This window comes from Lagenorhynchus albirostris, chromosome 3 (assembly GCF_949774975.1).
Source record: "Lagenorhynchus albirostris chromosome 3, mLagAlb1.1, whole genome shotgun sequence".
NCBI lineage: Eukaryota > Metazoa > Chordata > Mammalia > Artiodactyla > Delphinidae > Lagenorhynchus > Lagenorhynchus albirostris.
In genome coordinates this window covers 152,032,833-152,052,302 of record NC_083097.1, presented here as the reverse complement: position 1 = coordinate 152,052,302, position 19,470 = coordinate 152,032,833, and the positions used below count along the sequence as shown (strand labels likewise).

The 19,470-nt window shown below is 39.0% G+C and overlaps 1 protein-coding gene across 6 annotated transcripts in view; it reads left to right on the top strand.

The window, feature by feature from the left end:
• The window catches only part of UIMC1 (ubiquitin interaction motif containing 1), a 138,442-nt gene that overhangs the window by 70,441 nt on the left and 48,531 nt on the right, over nucleotides 1-19,470 (top strand). For 5 of the 6 annotated variants that reach the window (XM_060144297.1, XM_060144298.1, XM_060144299.1 and 2 more), the window contains 5 exons: nucleotides 4,631-4,755; nucleotides 5,488-5,587; nucleotides 5,890-6,632; nucleotides 13,447-13,511; nucleotides 16,344-16,420. In XM_060144297.1, coding sequence (XP_060000280.1) covers nucleotides 4,631-4,755; nucleotides 5,488-5,587; nucleotides 5,890-6,632; nucleotides 13,447-13,511; nucleotides 16,344-16,420 — 1,110 coding nt within the window. The remainder of the gene's footprint in view (nucleotides 1-4,630; nucleotides 4,756-5,487; nucleotides 5,588-5,889; nucleotides 6,633-13,446; nucleotides 13,512-16,343; nucleotides 16,421-19,470) is intronic. The other variant, XM_060144302.1, reaches the window with a different exon arrangement.

Below are 19,470 nucleotides of genomic sequence, written 5' to 3'. Positions count from 1 at the left end.
ATAAAAAATAAGAGACAGTAACTAGTGAATGAGTGTCCTTTTTTTAAAAAGTAAATTTTATTTATTTATTTATTTATTTATTTATTTTTGGCTGTGTTGGGTCTTCATTGCTGCACGGGCTTTTCTCTGGTTGTGGCAAGTGGGGGCTACTCTTTTTTGTGGTGTGCAGGCTTCTCATCGTGGTGGCTTCTCTTGTTGCGGAGCACGGGCTCTAGGTGCACAGGTTTCAGTAGTTGTGGGTCGCGGGCTCTAGAGCACAGGCTCAGTAGTTGTGGCACACAGGCTTAGTTGCTCTGTGGCATGTGGGATCTTCTTGGACCAGGGCTTGAACTCGTGTCACCTGCATCGGCAGGCAGATTCTTACCACTGCACCACCAGGGAAGTCCCAGGTGCTTTTAAAAAAATTTTTTTTTTCTCTCTGGGTCTTGTCTAAGAAATAGTTGACTACTCCACAATTACAAAGATTTTTCACCTATGTTTTCTTCTAGGACTTTTATAGTTTTAGCTTTTACATTTAGATATATATTCCATTTTGAGTTAATTTTTTGTGTATAGTATGGATTACCAGTTCTAGTACCATTTGCTGAAAAGGACTGTTGATGAAAATCAATTGAAAAATTGATTTGTGGATCTATTTCTGAATTTTATATTATGTTCCATTAAATGAGCTTGTTGGGATTTTTATTGGGATTGTCTTGAATCTATAAATCAAGTTGGGGAGACTTGATATCTTACTTTCTGAATTAGGTTGCTATTATTTTTTTCTTTATTCTTAGTTAGAATTCACCAGTGATTAATGTCAGATGGCCTTGGGTTTTCTTTATGGAGGGGTTTTTAATTAGAAATTCAAATTGTTTAATAGATGTAAGGCTATTCAGATTTTCTGTTTCTTCTTGTGTCAGTTTTCATGATTTATGTTTTTCAGTGATTTTTTTTGTTTGTTTGTTTCAGTTAAGTCAGTGTTTCTCAGTCCTTTTTTCATTACTGTTCCCTGAAGGATCCTTTTTAAAGACTTTGTTTTCCTAGCCACCACTGTCCCCATGAAATTTTTTTTTTTTTTTTTTTTTGCGGTACGCGGGCCTCTCACTGTTGTGGCCTCTCCCGTTGCGGAGCACAGGCTCTGGACGCGCAGGCTCAGCGGCCATGGCTCACAGGCCCAGCCACTCTGCGGCATGTGGGATCTTCCCAGACCGGGGCACGAACCCGTGTCCCCTGCATCGGCAGGCGGACTCTCAACCATCTGCGCCACCAGGGAAGCCCCCCCATGAAATTTTAATACCACAGATAATGCTGTATATCTTGTTTATGTACTGACTTATATATCCATTTTTTATATGTAAAGAGAGTAAGATTTTTTTGGACTTCCAAGGACCAGTTTTTGTCCACTTGGGGATGATATCATGCCTATTGAGAATGAATGATCCAGTTTGTCAAATTTATTGGCATAAAATTGTCCACAATATTCCCTTATTATTCTTTTCATGAGTGTAGAATCTGTAGTATTACATCCCCTCTTTTATTGTTGTGTTGTTAACTTACATGTTTTCTTTTTCTCCTTCATCAGTTTAATTAGAGTTTTATAAATTTTATTGACCTTTTAATGGAATCAACTTTTGGTATTAATTTTTTTTTATCCTGAAGCTTTTTTTTAAAAAAAATTATTTATTTATTTACTTAATTTTGGCTGCATTGGGTCTCCTTTTTTGTGCGCGGGCTTTGTCTAGTTGTGGTGAGCAGGGGCTACTCTTCGCTGTGGTGTGTGGGCATCTCATTGCAGTGGCTTCTCGTTGCAGAGCATGGGCTTCAGTAGTTGTGGTGAGTGGGTTCAGTAGTTGTGGTGAGCGGGTTCAGTAGTTGTGGCTCGTGTGCTCTAGAGCACAGGCTTAGTAGCTGTGGTGCACAGGTTTCGGTGCTCCGCGGCATGTGGGATCTTCCCAGAGCAGGGTTGAACCGTGTCCTCTGCATTGGCAGGTGGAATCTTAACCACTGCACCGCCAGGGAAATCCCTAAATTTTTTTTTCTTTTTTTAAATTTATTTTTGGCTGCATTGGGTCTTCCTTGCTGCGCGCGGGCTTTCTCTAGTTGTGGTGAGCAGGGGCTACTCTTCGTTGCGGTGCGTGGGCTACTCATTGTGGTGGCTTCTCTTGTTGCGGAGCACGGGCTCTAGGTGCATGGGCTTCAGTAGTTGCAGCGTGGGGGCTCAGTAGTTGTGGCGTGTGGGCTCAGTAGTTGCAGCTCGTGGGCTCTAGAGCGCAGTCTCAGTGGTTGTGGTGCATGGGCTTAGTTGCTCCGTGGCATGTGGGATCTTCCTGGCCCAGGGATTGTACTGGTGTCCCCTGCATTGGCAGGCGGATTCTTAATCACTGTGCCACCAGGGAAGTCCCTTTTTTTCTTTATTGTATGCCATCTTCTATTTCATTGATTTCTGCTCTTTATATTTCTTTCTTTCTTCTTACTCTGGGTGAATTTCACTCTTCATTTTTTGGTTTTTTAAAGAGGAAAGCTTGGATCTCTGATTTTAAACTTTTCTTCTTTTCTAATATGATCATGTATAGCTATACATTTCCCTGTAAACATTGTGTTAGGTACCTTCCACAGATTTTGATATGTTATGCTTTCATTCTCATTAAGGTCACTTCAGATTCATTTGGGTGAATTTTTTATGTTGAGATTCAATTTTAGGGATCCCTCATCCTTATTGATTTTATTTTACTTTTTAAAAATAGGTTTAACCTTTACCTGGTTAAGTCAAGTATATACAAAAAGGTATATGCAAAGAAATGTCACTCCCTCCCTACCCCTTCCACTTTTTGCCCAACTACCTATATATAACCACGTGCATTAGTTTCTAATTTTTCCTTCCTGTGTCAGTCTTTGCAAAAAGTAGCATACTGTATACTCTTTTGTGTTTTTTTTTAACTTAATACCATATCTTTGAAATCATTCTGTTCCCAGACCATAGATACCTTCCTTATTCTTCTTTACAGTTTTATGTATGTATACCAGAGTTTATTTAAGCAATGTCCTATTGTAGTCATTATGTGGACTCTGGTGTTTTGCAAATTCAAACAGTGTTGCAGTGAAAAATATAGTGCATATTTACTTTTTTAAAAATTGGAAATATATCATTAGAGTAAATTGCTAGAATTGGGATTGCTGTTTCATATATGTAGTTTATTAGACATTGCCAAAATCCTCTCCATAGGGAATATACAAAATGGCAATATTCTTATTTTTTTTATATTGGAGTAAAATTGCTTTATAATGTTGTGTTAGTCTCTGCTGTACAATGAAGTGAATCAGCTATATGTATATGTATATCCCCTCCCCCTTGGACCTCCCTCCCCACCCCACCCTCCACCCCCCACCCCCCTCATCTAGGTTGTCACAGAGCACCGAGCTGAGCTCCCTGTGCTATACAGCAGGTTCCCACTAGCTATGTATTTTACCCATGGTAGTGTATTTATGTCAAACCTAATCTCTCAATTCATCCCACTGTCTCCTACCCCCCGTGTCCACATGTCCGTTCTCTACATCTACATCTCTGTTCCTGCCCTGCAAATAAGTTTATCTGTACTGTTTTTCTAGATTGCACATATATGTGTTAATATATGATATATGTTTTTCTCTTTCTGGCTTACCTCACTCTGTATGACAGACTCTAAAATGGCAATATTCTAATTCTGTCATTTCTATTTATTAGCTGGAATAATTCTTTAAAGAGAAACTTCTCTTCATCTGGTTGGTTACCCAGTAGTATAGCTTGTGTTGGAAGAGTAGAACAAAAGCTTTATTCTCTATCCTTTTATTTACCAGTTTTCAGAATAGTTGATTCACTAATATTCTTCAACAGTGACCAGTTAGTTGTTTTTTTTTAAGTACTATTATGAACTCATAGATTTAGACATATTTAGTGTGTTTTAATTCATTGCATTCATTATCCTTATTGATGTTCCAGTGGTCCCATTTTTAGCCAGTGAGAACCTTTTTAAGTTGGCTCATGAGTTCTTTTGATATGACCCTAGTTATATCGGATAGGTTCATTGCTCACAGATATGATAGATATTCTAGTTCATCTTCTACATTTCATGCTGCAGACTTGGAATCAACTATTTCTCTCCGAGGTAACCCAGTTGCTTTTAATGGGAAATGGTGTTTGGAGATGAAATTCTGGTTGTTAGAAATGTTCTTTTCTACTGCGTAAATCAGAGGATTCTGAAGAGTAAAATTATTCTAGTTAAATGTTGAGCTTGAAGCAAATATGTATAAAGTGATATGTAGCAAAAAGCCCTAGAGTGGGAGTTAGTTCCTCTTATTTATTCATTCACCAGATATTTATTGAATATCTACCAGGTGCCAGGTACTCTTTTCTTGTGCTGGAGATACAACAGTGAACAAAAATAGCCAGAAACTCTGCCTTCATAGGAGTTCACAGTCTAGTTAACCCAGGATTCTTGTAACTGCTGCCAGCACCTTACCTTTTGGGGCTTTCCTCATTTGTAAAATTATAAAATTGTACTAAATGGTCTGTAGTGTCTCTGCTTGAAAAGTTTAATAATTTTGTTTCTTGTCTACGTGCTGATTCAATGTTTGTGGTGTCCCTCTCTCTCTTTTCCCGATCTTCTTACAGAAATGACAGAAGAAGAACAGTTTGCTCTGGCTGTCAAAATGAGTGAACAGGAAGCTAGGGAGGTGAACAGCCAGGAGGAGGAAGAAGAGGAGCTCTTGAGGAAAGCCATTGCTGAAAGCCTGAATGTAAATATGCTATGTGGAAAAAGTTTGTGAGGATTCATCAGCAATAGTTTTTTATTTCTGCAGTGTTATGGCTGCATTAGGAACTAGTTATAGTAGTTCATACGGTTTTCAAGTAACAGATATTTCCCATAATAATTTTTAAGTCTGTGTTGAATTGTTGATGAACTCAATTTGAAGTGTTTTGTTAATTCTGTATGAAAGTTTTCCACCTCACAGATTTTCAGTCCATAGCTTAAGAGAACCGTAGTAGTTGGCAGCTTCTGAAGAGTTATTGAGTGTCAAGAAACCAAAAGGGAGCAAGATAAGCAAGATAAGATAAAACTCCCCTGTTTTGTGGGGAGAGCAAAGGGAATGAGAACCAGAGGTGGGTTATGGAGAGAAAAAATGAGCAGTCTTAAAATTTTTCAAATAATTTTTAATTGTGATTTGAATATGTGTAATTGAAATTATTTTAAATGTGAAAGGTATTTGCCAGTGGCAGGTCGTGAGCCATCCTTTATGCCATTCACCTCTCTATATTAGAAAAGGGTTTAGTATAGTGTTCTAGTATAGCACTTTGCACATAGTAGGCATGCAGTACATGTTGTGGAATTCATTTGAATTGAGCATCTACGTTTTGGAGAGGAGAATCTCTTAGGGACGATGGACTCCCCTTCTTGTCCTTTCCTGTGACCCTTCCTGTATAGCTATCTTAATAATAAACCTGGTCTGGTGTGGGATCACTTGTTTCAGAGTTGCCGGCCTTCTGATGCTTCTGTTACCAGATCTCGACCTCTGGCCGCTGGACCATCTTCACAGTCCCACCAAGAGAAAACCACAGACTCTGGGACCTCTGAAGGCATGTCTCCCTGTTCTGGCTCCTTCTCATCAAGTATAACCATATCACAGGGATATCATGCTGAGAGTAGATATACAGAAATGTCCAGAATCCCTTTGGTGGTATTAAAGAGGTTAAATCAGAAAGTAGTTGAGATCTCACTAATATCCAGCATACTTTTATCTCCAAGGAAAAGCCAACTTTTGGTTAAACCCAAAGAAGAGCTTTTTTTTACCCACTTTATGTAATTCTTAATAACTTACCAAGCCCTCTTAATAAAAAATGGTTTGTCCTTAGCCCTACTTTTTCTCAAATACCTACAGGCATATGGCAGCTGGTACCTCCATCACTGTTTAAAGGCTCACATATCAGTCAGGGAAACGAGTCTGAGGAAAGAGAGGAGCCTTGGGACCGCACTGAAAACACTGAAGAGGAGCCGGTCTCTGGCAGCTCAGGAAGCTGGGACCAGTCAAGCCAGCCAGTGTTTGAGAATGAGAACGTTAAATGTTTTGACAGATGTACTGGCCACTTGGCTGAGCGCACACAGTGTGGGAAGCCACAGGAAAGTACTGGGAAGGGTTGTGCTTTTCACAAAGCTGCCCAGGGTAGGGGGGACACATCTAGGCACTGTTTGCCTACCCCAGCAGATGCCAAAGGTCTCCAGGACATTGGGGGCACTGTGCACTACTTCTGGGGTATTCCATTCTGCCCTGCTGGAGTAGACCCTAACCAATATACCAAGGTCATTCTCTGCCAGTTGGAGGTTTATCAAAAGAGCCTGAAAATGGCTCAGAGGCAGCTCTTAAAAAAAAAGGGGTTTGGGGAACCAGTGTTACCTAGACCTCCTTCTCTGATCCAGAATGAATGTGGCCGAGGAGATCAGGCTAGTGAAAAAAATGAACGCATCTCAGAAGATATGGGAGATGAAGACAAAGAGGAGGGGCAGGAGTCTAGGGCATCTGTCTGGCACTCAAAAACCAAGGATTTCCAAGAAAGCCCAATTAAAAGCTTGAAAGAGAAACTTTTGTTGGAGGAAGAACCAACAACCAGTCATGGTCAGGTAAGGGTCAGTGATGCTGTAATTAAGGATGATTAAAGAAAGGATTATTTTAGCTATCTGTTCTTTTTGTGTTTTTGTCCCCCTGATTTTTAAAGTAGCATATGCTCACTGTGGAAAATTAGGAAAGTACAGAAGAGTGTAAAGAAGAAAAAATTGCCCATAATCCCAGCACTAAGAGGCAATATTTCTGTGCATATAAAAATACTTTTTTCTTTTTAATTTTTCAACAAAATGAAGACTCTTCTGTGTAAACTTTGTTCCTTTCCCCTATTTAATAGCTTATCTTTGATCTTTTCCTATTATGTATACTTGAAAACATTATTCTGTCAGATGGATATATCATAAATTTATTTTTTGTTTTAAAATATGTATTTCTAAAAAGTTAAGTTTTTGAATAGGTAATAATGTTCAACTGGCTCAAAATTCAAAAAGATATAAATAAAAAGTTTGTCTCCTATCCCCATCCCCAGCCAACCAGTTCCCCTCCCTGGAGTCAACATTTATTACTAGTTTCTAGTGTATCCTTCCAAGATATTTCATGTAGTACAAGCAAATGTGTATACATATTCTTTTCCTCACTTTTTACACAGCTGATAGCATATTCCACATTATTCTGCACATTACTTTTTTCATTTACTATCTCTGTGAGATCATTCTATAATAGTACCTAAAAATTTTCTTCTTTTTGGGCGGGGGTGAGGGGACTGTGTAATATGTCATGTATGGATGAGTTTATCTAGTGCCCCTATTGGTGGACATTTAGGTCGTTTCCAAAATAATAGTTACAAACACTACTGCAGCGATTATCACTCTTTTTTTTTCTTTTAATTGGAAGAGGATTATTACTCTTGTGCATAAGATGTTTCATCTACATGGGAGATTTTGTAGGATAACTTCTTGTTGATATAATTGGTGGATCGAAGTATATATATATACTTTGCTAGCTGTTCCTAAATTGCCTTCTGTAGAGATTGTATGAGTACCAGCTTCCCCATACCCATACCAGTACAGTATTATCAGGACTGTACTGCCAGTCTGAGAGATGAAACATAGTATCGCAGTCTTTTTTTTTTTTGGCTGTGTTGGGTCTTCATTGCTGCGCACGGGCTTTCTCTAGTTGTAGCGAGTGGGGGCTACTCTTTGTTGTGGTGCGTGGGCTTCTCACTGCTGTGGCTTCTATTGTTGCGGAGCACAGGCTCTAGGCACATGGGCTCAGTAGTTGCGGCACGTGGGCCCTAGAGCATGCGGGCTTCAGTAGTTGTGGCGTGAGGGCTCAGTAGTTGTGGCTCGTGGGCTCTAGAGTGCAGGCTCAGTAGTTGCGGTGCCTGGGCTTAGTTGCTCCGTGGCATGTGGGATCTTCCCAGAGGGATCAAACCCGTGTCCCCCGCATTGGCAGGCGGATTCTTAACCACTGCTCCATCAGGGAAGTCCCACAATGCAGTCTTAATTTGCACTTTTCTCCTGTGTAGTTGAGACCCATTTGTATTTCCTTTTCTGTCTGTTTAGATCTTATGGGCATTTTTCTTTTACCATAGTCTTTTTCTTAGTGGTTTGTAGGCACCCTTTATGTATTTGGGGAAGTGGTCCTTTGTGATAGGACGTGCAGATAGTTTTCCAGTTTATTTTTTCCCTCACATAATGGCGTATTTCTGATTTTGCTTGTGGTGATTTTCAGTAATTTACTGAAAACAATTCCCTGTTTGGGGACATTTAGGTTGCCTTTTAAGTCTTTTTCTGAGATATCTAGATAATATTATATAGATATATAGGTTGTATGTGTAATAGAGTAAGCTTATATTCTATCTTTTCTATTTTTTCTCTAAGTATTATAAAAAACAATCATAATTACTAATTCTTTATAAACTAATTTTCAAGAGTATTCTGTTTTATTACTTTACTATTTTTTGTCACTGTTTCTGTTATTGGACTCTTGAGTTTTTGGTTTTGTTTTGCTAATATCCTGTTCTGTCTCTTTTATGATAAGGGTTCGAGATATGGTAGCTATGAGAAATTTCATGGCATTGTGTAGAGAGCATGGATTTGGAGTTTGAATTTTGACTTTAGTGTTTTAGTGACTCTGCCTTTGAGAAAGCCATTTAGCCTCTGAATCTCAGTTTAAAAACATCTGTAAACATCTGTAAAATGGGAGTAGTAATTCATATCTTTCAGTAGTTTTAATGATTAAAGTGAATTATGTAAATGTCTAGTATAATGCTTAGGAGATTATAGCCACTCAGTAAATGGTAGTTTTCTCTAAGGGACCAGAAGTTTGTTCATTGAGAATATGTATGGGAATTATTCTTCCCTAACAACCTTTTTCATTCACTTTCTAGAAACATAGCTATGTGGGAGGAGAAAACATTTTTCTTAACAGTTCTTCTAGTGACTTGCCTCTTTTCCAAAGGAAAGTTAGGTTATGCTTATAACATTTTATTTATTCATTGTGATTCAGAGATACTTCCTCTTTTTTTTTTTTTTTTTTTCTTTGCGGTATGCGGGCCTCTCACTGTTGTGGCCTCTCCTGTTGCGGAGTACAGGCTCTGGACGCGCAGGCTCAGCGACCATGGCTCACGGGCCTAGCCGCTCCGCGGCATGTGGGATCTTCCCAGACCGGGGCAGGAACCCGTGTCCCCTGCATCGGCAGGCGGACTCTCAGCCACTGCGCCACCAGGGAAGCCCAATACTTCCTTTTAAAAGAATAAAGTAACTCCACAGAGGGAACACTTAATGATTTACTGTAATTCAAGTCATTAGCTTGAAAGATCCCAGGGGCCAGAGTTCTAGAGCAGACTTGTGTCAGGTTCTGAGGTTTGAAAGCAGTGCCTTTAGAATAGGCTGGAAGTGGTTACAACCTAGTGGCTGGCCTTATTAGGTTGAAGTTCTCTAACTTCATGAACAGGCCACCAAATACTACACATGGTATTATTAATTGGTACTGTTTGGCTATAACAAACTAAATCAAGCTAGCTTAATTAAAAAGAGGACTTCATCATAAGGAAATAGGGTACCTCATAAATTCTAAAACAGAATGGTAAACCAAGCCTGGATAAGGCACTAGGTCTGGAAAATTCGTCTGTATCTCGTAGTTATATTGTGTCTGCTTCATTTTCCTCCCTGCAAACTGGCTTCCTTTGCTTCTCTGTTTCACGTGGTAGGTGGAAGATATTGATCCTACAGTTCCCAAAGGTTAAATACAGGTTACAGGAGATTTATTCTTTCCCAGTTCCAACTTCAAACTTCTAGGAAATGACTTATGGCCCATTTAGAGTTAGTAGCCATCCCCAGCCCAGTTGTCTGTGGCCCAGAGCGGGTATGTTCCATGTACAAATGGCTGTGAGCCCACTGCTATCCTGCAGTGCGAGGGGTGAGGAACAGTCCTCAGTAAAAGGAGACCAGGTAGACAACCTAGTAAATATTCAGTTTAGTCATTAACATTATTTTTAGAAATCACTTAGAACTATTGAAAAATGCAAAAAAGTGTAAAGAACAAAGTTGAAAGTAGCCACAGTCCTACCATCCAGTGATGTATTCCTTCATCTTTTTTTCTATGCCTATTTTTTTGTATGGTTTATATCATATTACTGTATTTTTATATTTTTAAGTTAACATTATGTAAACTTTCTTGTGATGTTAAAATTATTTATAGATCTCATTTTTAATTACTATAATATTTTGGCTTATAAGTTTATGGTAATATTTAAATCATTTTCCTATTGCTGGGTATTTCAGTTTTGTGATTAACATCTTTCTAAGTAAAGCTTTTATTTATTTAAGATTAGTGTCTTTAGAGATAGGGAGCCAGAAAAATGCTAGGTTAAAGAGTTAGGAACATAAAAAAAAAAGACCTGCTATTTACTGCTAAATTGCTTTTAAGAAAGATTGTTCAAATTTTTACACTCTTTCCTTCCAGCAATGTATGAGAATGCCTAGTTCATTGCAGCCTTGCTGATGTAGAATAGCGTCTTTAAAAAAACAAAACAAAGAGAAATCAACTTAACTAATTTTATAGGCAAATAATGAAAGTCTTGCAATTGTAATTTCTTGTCTTCTCTTGGTCTTTTGCTTTCAGGAACTGTGGGTAGAAAGAGTTTGTGTTTGTTAAACATTTTGTATTGATTATGGCTTTGCTGGAACTGCCCACATTTGAGACACCTTGGTTGATAGAGATAGCAAGAGAGTCCCAGAAATAGGGACTCAGAGAAACATTCACCCTGGGGCAAATTGCTTAGGTTATAAAAACTTGACATAGACTGAACAGTTTGGATCAGATGATAACTGGTTTCTGGCATCACTGCAATTATAGGGAAGTTGTTAATGAAGATGGAGAGGTCATCTTGATGGCTGTACAGCAGAGAGAGGAGGGTTAGTATATTGATGTGGTCCCTACTTTTTAGGGTCTGATCCTTAATTTTTCAGTCCAGGTACTGGGATTTCTTTCTTAGAAATGACCAGATTCTGTGGGAATGTGAGAACTGACTTTGATTAACCAAATTTCAAGCTGGTATGTGTACCAAATGTCAGTTTATTAATTTATTATGCAAGAGAGACATTTTCATTAACCAGAATACTCAAGCCCACCATCATACCTTTTTCTAGGATGAAGGAATCTGGAAGGCTGAAATAATAATCAGAAAATGGAAGTTTTAAGGGGTGATTCAACTAGTCTTTGGAAAGCTACTAGTGCCTGTAGCAGAGGACATTTCTGTGGTGATCAGATGATGTGTCTGTTAACTTTCACTTCCAGACCATGGTGTTGAAGACACTGCTTGATTCTGTGTCTTTGGATTTTTCCCTTTTAGATTTGTTGCTAACTATCCCTTTCCATTAACATATTATTTGTTCAGGCAGAGTGCAATGTCTTGATTAGGCCACAGCTTCCTTAGTGAAAGTTACATTCCTGTCATGCTTCTCTGTTCACCTTGATTAGACTTGGATATTCTAATCAAATTTTGTCTGCTTGTTTTGCTCTGTTATTTTCATATTCTGGAAGAACCTTACTTTACACGTGTTTAGATTACTGCCATTGAGGTATAAGTTTAGGAATTAAAAATGGTTTATTGAAATGAAGACAGTCTTGGGATTCTACGTGGAAATGGTTAGGAAGAAAATTATTTGACTAAACAACATAGCTGTAGTGGTTAGAGCATGGATTTTGGAGTCAGAAAGGTCCAGGCTCCACTTTGAACAGCTCTGTGATTTTGGGAAGATTATTTAACCTGTCAAAGTTTCACTTGCCTCATTTCTAAAATAAATTAATAGCTTCTACCTCAGAAGGTTCTTGTGAAGGTTAAAGGAGATAATACATGTAAAGGGATTAGCATAGGCCTGGCACATAATAGGTGTACAATATTTTTTTAAAAAAATTACACTGGGAAAAAGGAAGAGATATGTTTAGCCTGAGGTAGAGGTGGAGGTATCTCATAACTTATTAATCAGTACCTTGTTTGCTTCTGAAGCCAAAGGCTTAGTTGGCTAGTCATTCTAACAAGGTAAAATTCTGTTAAACGGACACCAGGTGTCAGTATTTACCTTTTTTTTTTTTTTTTGAGATAGAAATAAAACTGTTTTGTCACCACTGAGTTCACACAGTCAGGTGAAGTATTTATTTCTGTTGTATTTTAGTCCTTTTGACAGTTTTGTTCAGCCCTCATTTGTCATAATGACTACATTCCCAATCATTGTACAGCTTTATCTTCCCTTTGACTGAAGGCTCATCTAGGCTATTCCTGTTTTTAGTATATTTCATCATTTACCTGAGTGGTATAGAGGTGCCTAACTCGTTTAGGTTATTTATATCCTGTTAGGAGACCCTGAAAATTTCAGCCAGTAGCTTTACATCTATTGGAATAAGCCTCACAGCCCAGGCACTTCCTCAGAAGTATCCGTAAGGCAGCAGTAGCTACTTTTTCCACACTCTGCTGTGCACCTACATTTAATGAGTTAACATTTGCACCAACTCTACTATTTTTTTTTTTTTTTTTGCGGTACGCGGGCCTCTCACTGTTGTGGCCTCTCCCGTTGCGGAGCACAGGCTCCGGACACGCAGGCTCAGCAGCCATGGCTCACGGGCCTAGCCACTCCGCGGCATGTGGGATCTTCCCGGACCGGGACACGAACCCGTGTCCCCTACATCGGCAGGCGGACTCTCAACCACTGCGCCACTAGGGAAGCCCCCAACTCTACTATTAATCAAAGAAAATAATTTTTTTTCTTAGCCAGTCCCTATTTATTACGTTTCTTAAAAGATATCCTTGTGGCCACATATTAAAACCATAGTGGCAGATTTTTAGCAAAAGGAATCTTTATAACCCTTTCTTTTGGATAGCCTATGTTATGGCTTGGTTGTGCAAGAGAGACTTCTTTCCACTGAGAACTGAACTTTTCTCTGTATCTCTTCCTTCCACAACAAAAGCTTCATAATTGCTTTTCTGAAATCATAATTCATTTGACTCACCAATTAATATTTATACGTCTTGCATTTTATACAGTGCATCATATATATTATCTTGTTTAATTCTCACAATAACACTCTGTGAGGCAATTGTTAATACTATTTTAAGATGAGGAAGCAGATTCAGATGTGACTTACCCAAGATTACAAAGTTAACAGCTGATTCACCCATGATTTAAATTCCAGTGTTCTGACTCCACAGGATATGTTCTTTTTATTTAAACTCACTGACTTTTGTAAAATGTTTTATTCTTATTAATAATTGCTGAGTGATAATGTTGAACAATTAAATTTTTTTTTTAAAGGAAGAGAAACCAGTTCATCTGTGCCTATATATTTAGGATGTTACATATTTCTTTGCAGTCTTCCCAAGGGCTGTTCGTTGAAGAAACTTCTGAAGAAGGAAGTTCTGTACCTGCCCCACAGAGGTAAAATTATATGTCATTATGGGTCTGAATTCTCCTCTGATAGTACCAGAATAAAAGAGATGAACCACATAAGTGACACTGTATTGGAACAGCTTTCCCAGGGACCTTTTGGCTCTTTTATACACACAGCCTAGGAGAAATCATTATCTCCCAGTTCTCAAATATACATCTTATAGAAGTCTAGAATATTAGGGTGGAAGAGATCTTAGAGGTTTACTTGTCTAATCCAACCGTCTTGGCACAAATTCCATCTGTACTATTCCTGAAAAGTGGTTACATCCTGTTATTCTCTCTCTCTTTTTTTTTTTTGCGGTACGTGGGCCTCTCACTGCTGTGGCCTCTCCCGTTGCGGAGCACAGCCTCCGGACGTGCAGGCCCAGCGGCCATGGCTCACGGGCCCAGCCGCTCTGCGGCATGTGGGATCTTCCCGGACCGGGGCATGAACCTGTGTCCCCTGCATCGGCAGGCGGACTCTCAACCACTGCGCCACCAGGGAAGCTCCATCCTGCTACTCTCTTAACTAACTATACTAGCTTCCTATGCCAATAAGAAGGGCTCTAGACTGATTTCTTCATGGTCCTTCTAGTCCTTTCTCCCTTTGTTCCCTCTGCTTATGCTTATTTTATCTGCATATCTAAACCATACACATCTTTTAAGTCTGCTCTTAAGATTTGCATTCTCTTTGAAGCTTTTATATTTTTCAGGCCACACAGAACCTGTATCACCCTCACTCCCTGTCCTGTGCCACTTTTAATCTGATTTTGTCTCATCTTTCCTTAAATGGTTGTATTTGTATTACCTCCTCAGTTATTCTTGATGGTTTGATTGATGGGGTTACCTTCTTAAATCTTCTCACTTTAATAATATGTAGAGGTTGATTGGTTACAAACTACACTTATTGACTAGATCAGGCTTCCAATTACTTTTCCCTTTTATTGGTAGTTGACCTTTGAGGATTACTCAAGAGCTTAATTTTGTGTTAACTGACCTTCATCTCCCAAACAGAAGTTGAGACCCAATTGCCATTTGTCACTTTGTAATTTAGTTGGTGTTCTTAGGCTTTTGGTTAAGTTGATAGTACTAGGTATTTCTTCCTGAGCTAAAGAATATGGCTGTGGTTTGATTCTCTTGCTGTTAAGACAGTTTTGGAAGTGGTTTTAACCAGAGTAGGCCTTCTGCTTCCTGTAGGCCACTCTGCTTTGTTGTGGTGAGCCTTCTGCAGAGCAGATGTAGGTTTTAATAAATGATTATACGCTTTGTCACCAGGAGAGAGTTGGAATTGCAGGCAATGCGGTTTGACTTCAAATTGATTAGCCCATTTTATAAATGTCAGCAAATTGTTTTGTGATGGACCCTTTGAATAGAGCTCTAACGTTATGTGCCGAATAAACTGTCTCTGGCTTAGGTTTATAACAAATGCTCTGAGGTGTTTTATTTAGAGGGAGAAATCACTTGTGGTTTCCTATCAGGATTTAGTTATTTATCATGTATCAGTGGTGGTTATTCTCTCTTCTTTGTGGTTCTTGGTTGATGTGAGGATTTGTGTGGGTTTTTTTTGTTCTTTTTGTTTGTTTGTTCTGTGGTATGCAGGCCTCTCACTGTTGTGGCCTCTCCCGTTGCGGAGCACAGGCTCTGGATGTGCAGGCTCAGCGGCCATGGCTCACGGGCCCAGCCGCTCTGCTGCATGGGGGATCTTCCTGGACCGGGGCACGAACCCGTGTCCCCTGCATCGGCAGGCAGACTCTCAACCACTGCGCCACCAGGGAAGCCCAAGGATTTGTGATTTTAAGCGTTCTCTTGCATACTTGATCAGACTAATCGTAAAGCTCTGTGAAGCATGACGGGGCTAGCTCAGATGCTCAGATCTCTCAGCCATGTGTTCCTATGTCAGGAAGAGATTGCACTCCATGAATAGGCAGGTAGACCAGAAGGTTGCATGAGGGGAGCCAGTCATAATTATGTTTTTCTCAGAAGAGATATTCAACTTGATTGGGCAGATTTTTTTTAAAAAATAAATTTATTTATTTATTTTTGGCTGTGTTGGGTCTTCGTTTCTGTGCGAGGGCTTTCTCTAGTTGTGGCAAGCGGGGGCCACTCCTCATGACGGTGCGGGGGCCACTCTTCATCGCGGTGTACGGACCTCTCACTGTCGCAGCCTCCCTTGTTGGGAGCACAGGCTCCAGATGCGCAGGCTCAGTAGTTGTGGCTCACGGGCCCAGTTGCTCCACAGCATGTGGGATCTTCCCAGACCAGGGCTCAAACCCGTGTCCCCTGCATTGGCAGGCAGATTCTCAACCACTGCACCACAAGGGAAGCCCCGGTTGGGCAGATTTTTGTTGTAGGGCAGTTTGGAATTGTATCTTGTTTTGTTGCTTGGAGAGCCATATCTTGAGATAAAAGAGGAAATTTAACTGCAAGGTGAGGGGAAAGCTATTGTGTTGTCAGAAGAATCTTCATATCTTCTCTTATGAGTTTACAAATCTCTAGCTTTCAGAAGTCTGAGATGGAGGCTATAAAACACTTTTGACATCCTTATATTAGAGTGGATTTTTTTGTCTGATAGTCCTTACCCTTCAGCCTTCCTTTGTGAAGACTTCAAAAGGGGTTCTTTTCATTCAGTGATTTCACTGGAACCAAAGTTGTAAGCATATTTATTTTCCCTGTTTTTGGCTTGGAGTTTTCACTACTGATTCCTTGCTTCCCTGTTGTGCTTTTGTGGTATTGGACAGCAGGTATCAGATTACCTGTGGCTTTGTGAATGACCATTGCTTTTGGCCCCATGTTCTGATTTATTTTACTGGGAATTCACTGGGGGTTTGGTTCTTTTTTCAGCATTGCTGCTTTGAACAGTAAGAGAAGCTCAGTCCTTATGCCAGAGAGTTCTGCAGAGGAAATCACTGTGTGTCCTGGTAAGTACCCCACTGTGATTTTACTAGTTTCTGATCCCTAGCTATCTACCTTTTTGTGCCTTTTAATTTTTCTGACTTTTCCAACCCACTCTGAGGAGGTTTACGTGTGATTGATTTGTGTGTTTGTCTCTCCACACTCATACATACACACACACACACACACACACACACACATTTTTGATGGACATTGGCTCTGCTTCTCACCTTTTCTCTTCTTAGAGATAGTTTAGTTTAAAATTAACATGGCTCTTTTGTTTGTTTGTTTGCATACTAGCCTCATCAGAGATGGCAGCAAAGCATTAGGAATAGCATTTAACTCTACATTGAGAGCCAAGAGGACTTTATGTTTTGGTTTATGAGTTCTCAAAGTGGGTTGTCCTCAAATCTGCCTGTCATTAAGCAGTTTTTTACCCTGAGGCTTTTACTAGTTAGTTTTACATTGCCATTCATGGGGTCTATTGCGTAGGGAGTCCAGAAATTGAATTTTGTGCACAGTTCTGTCACTGACTTATTTTTAATCTCAGAACAGATACTTAACCTGGTTAAGTATCATACTTTGCTTTTTGTTAACAGTGGTGATGAGAAGACACATGTATCAATACTTTGTTTAAGGTATGAGAGATGTTCATTGAAAGTTGCACATGAATAGGTTTTGATACACAAAATAATTTAAAATGAACTAAAATATCCATTATCTAAGAGAACTCTTGAGTTGAATCATTGTATAATATGAAGAATTATTTTGTGATTATGAACCACTACTTTCTAAGGAATTTGTTTTAGCTTCTATATATATTTTTGGCTTTTCTTAAAAGTGGGGCCTAATATATTATCAGTAACCTTATTCATATGAGATTAAGGAACTTCCTCTTAATGTTTAAACTCTTTGGGCAGCAAGTGTTGGACAAATGTTACCATAAGTCATATCTAATTTTCCCTTAGGTTGCGTATAACCTGTCGGGGTCAGAGAGACTCGTAGTTTTCTTGTTTTGGTTTCTTTCAAGTTTTTTTTTTTCTACAGAGACTCATTTAGTTTACACATTAGTCTAGGAAAGTCCTGTAACTATTTTTAAACAATTGGCAGCATATTGTAAAGGTCTTTCTGTACTTACTTTTAAAGTTTAACTGTTGTTTTTATTGAAAGTGGTTTCTTAATTCATTTGAAATTTATTTAGATTGCTGCCTAATGATACTCACCAAGAGACCCCTCTACCAATTGCTATGATTTTGGCAGGAGCTGTCAGGAATGCTGTGTTGCTTTTGTGAAAGGATAGCATTACTCCCTCTCCATCTGGGACTGCTGACTTATGCCATCCTGCTGGGAAGTCACCCAGTAAGTTTAGGATGATGGCATGTGACATCACCCTGGGATCTTGCAGGAGGAACCTGCAAATACAATTGAAATCCCTAATGAGAGAAAAGTTAATGAAAAGTAAGCCCTTCATCACTGCGGTTAGATAATTTTTGTGATTGTGACTTGCTGTCATTAGCCTGCTAATTAAGTCCAACTGTTTGCTGATATAAACCACTTCTAAATGAGATCACAAAAGGTTTCCCTAACATTACTGTTCCTTTTGCTAAGAAGGTGTAACTACTTCTCCATGGAGTCAGACTCCTCAGTCCCTTTAATTTAGTGGCTTAAAGACTTAAACATAAGACATGATACCATAAAACTCCTAGAAGAGATCATAGGCGAAACATTCTCTGACATAAATTGTACCAATGCTTTATTAGGTCAGTCTCCCAAGGCAATAGAAATAAAACCAAAACTAAACAAATGGGACCTAATCAAACTTACAAGCTCTTGCACAGTAAAGGAAGCCATAAACAAACAAAAAAGACAGCCAATGGAACGGGAGAAAATATTTGCAAACAATACAACCAACAAGGACTTAATTTCCAAAATATACAAACAGCTCATACAACTCAACAACAAAGAAAACAAACAACCCAATCGAAAAATGGGCAGAAGACCTAAATAGACATATCTCCAAAGAAGAAATACAGATGGCCAATAGGCACATGAAAAGATGCTCAACATTGCTAATTATTAGAGAAATGCAAATCAAGACTACAATGAGGTACCATCTCACACTGGTCAGAATGGCCATCATTAAAAAGTCTACAAATAACAAATGCTGGAGAGGGTGCGGAGAAAAGGGAATCCTCCTACACTGTTGCTGGTAATGTAAGTTGGTGCAGTCATGATGGAAAACAGTATGGAGTTTCCTCAAAAAACTAAAAATTAGAATTACCATATGATCCAGCAATTCCACTTTTAGGCATATATCCAGACAAAACTATAATTCAAAAAGATGCGTGCACTCCTGTGTTTATGGCAACACTGTTCATAGTAGCCAAGACATGGAAGCAACTTAAATGTCCATCAACAGATGACTGGAGAAAGAAGATGTGGTACATATGTACAATGGAATACTACTCAGCCACAAAAAAGAATGAAGTAATGCCATCTGCAGCGACATGGATGGAACTAGAGATTATCATACTAAGTGAAGTAAGTTAGAAAAAGATAAATACCATATGATATCATTTATATGTGGAATCTAAAGTATGATGCAAATGAAGCTACCTACGAAACAGAAACAGACTCACACACATAGAGGACAGTCCTGTGGCTGCCAAGGGGTAAGGGGGTGGGGGAGGGATTGAGCAGGAGGTTTGGGTTAGCGGATGCAAACTATTATATATAGAATGGATAAACAACAGGGTCCTATTGTATGGCACATGGAGCTAAATTCAATATCCTGTGATAAACCATAATGGAAAATAATGTAAAAAAGAATGTATATGTATGTATAACTGAATCACTTTGCTGTACAGCAGAAATTAACAAAACATTGTAAATCAAGTATATGTCAATAAAAAATAAAATATATAATTTAGAAGCTGTGTATAAAAATTTGTCCTAAATGGGTAAAACACAGATTGAGTATAGATGTCCATCTTACCTATTTTGTTTTGTCTCATATTTCTGGCAGTTCCAGGGGTCTGTTATTCAAAATTATAACATCATATTAGTGAAAAAGCAG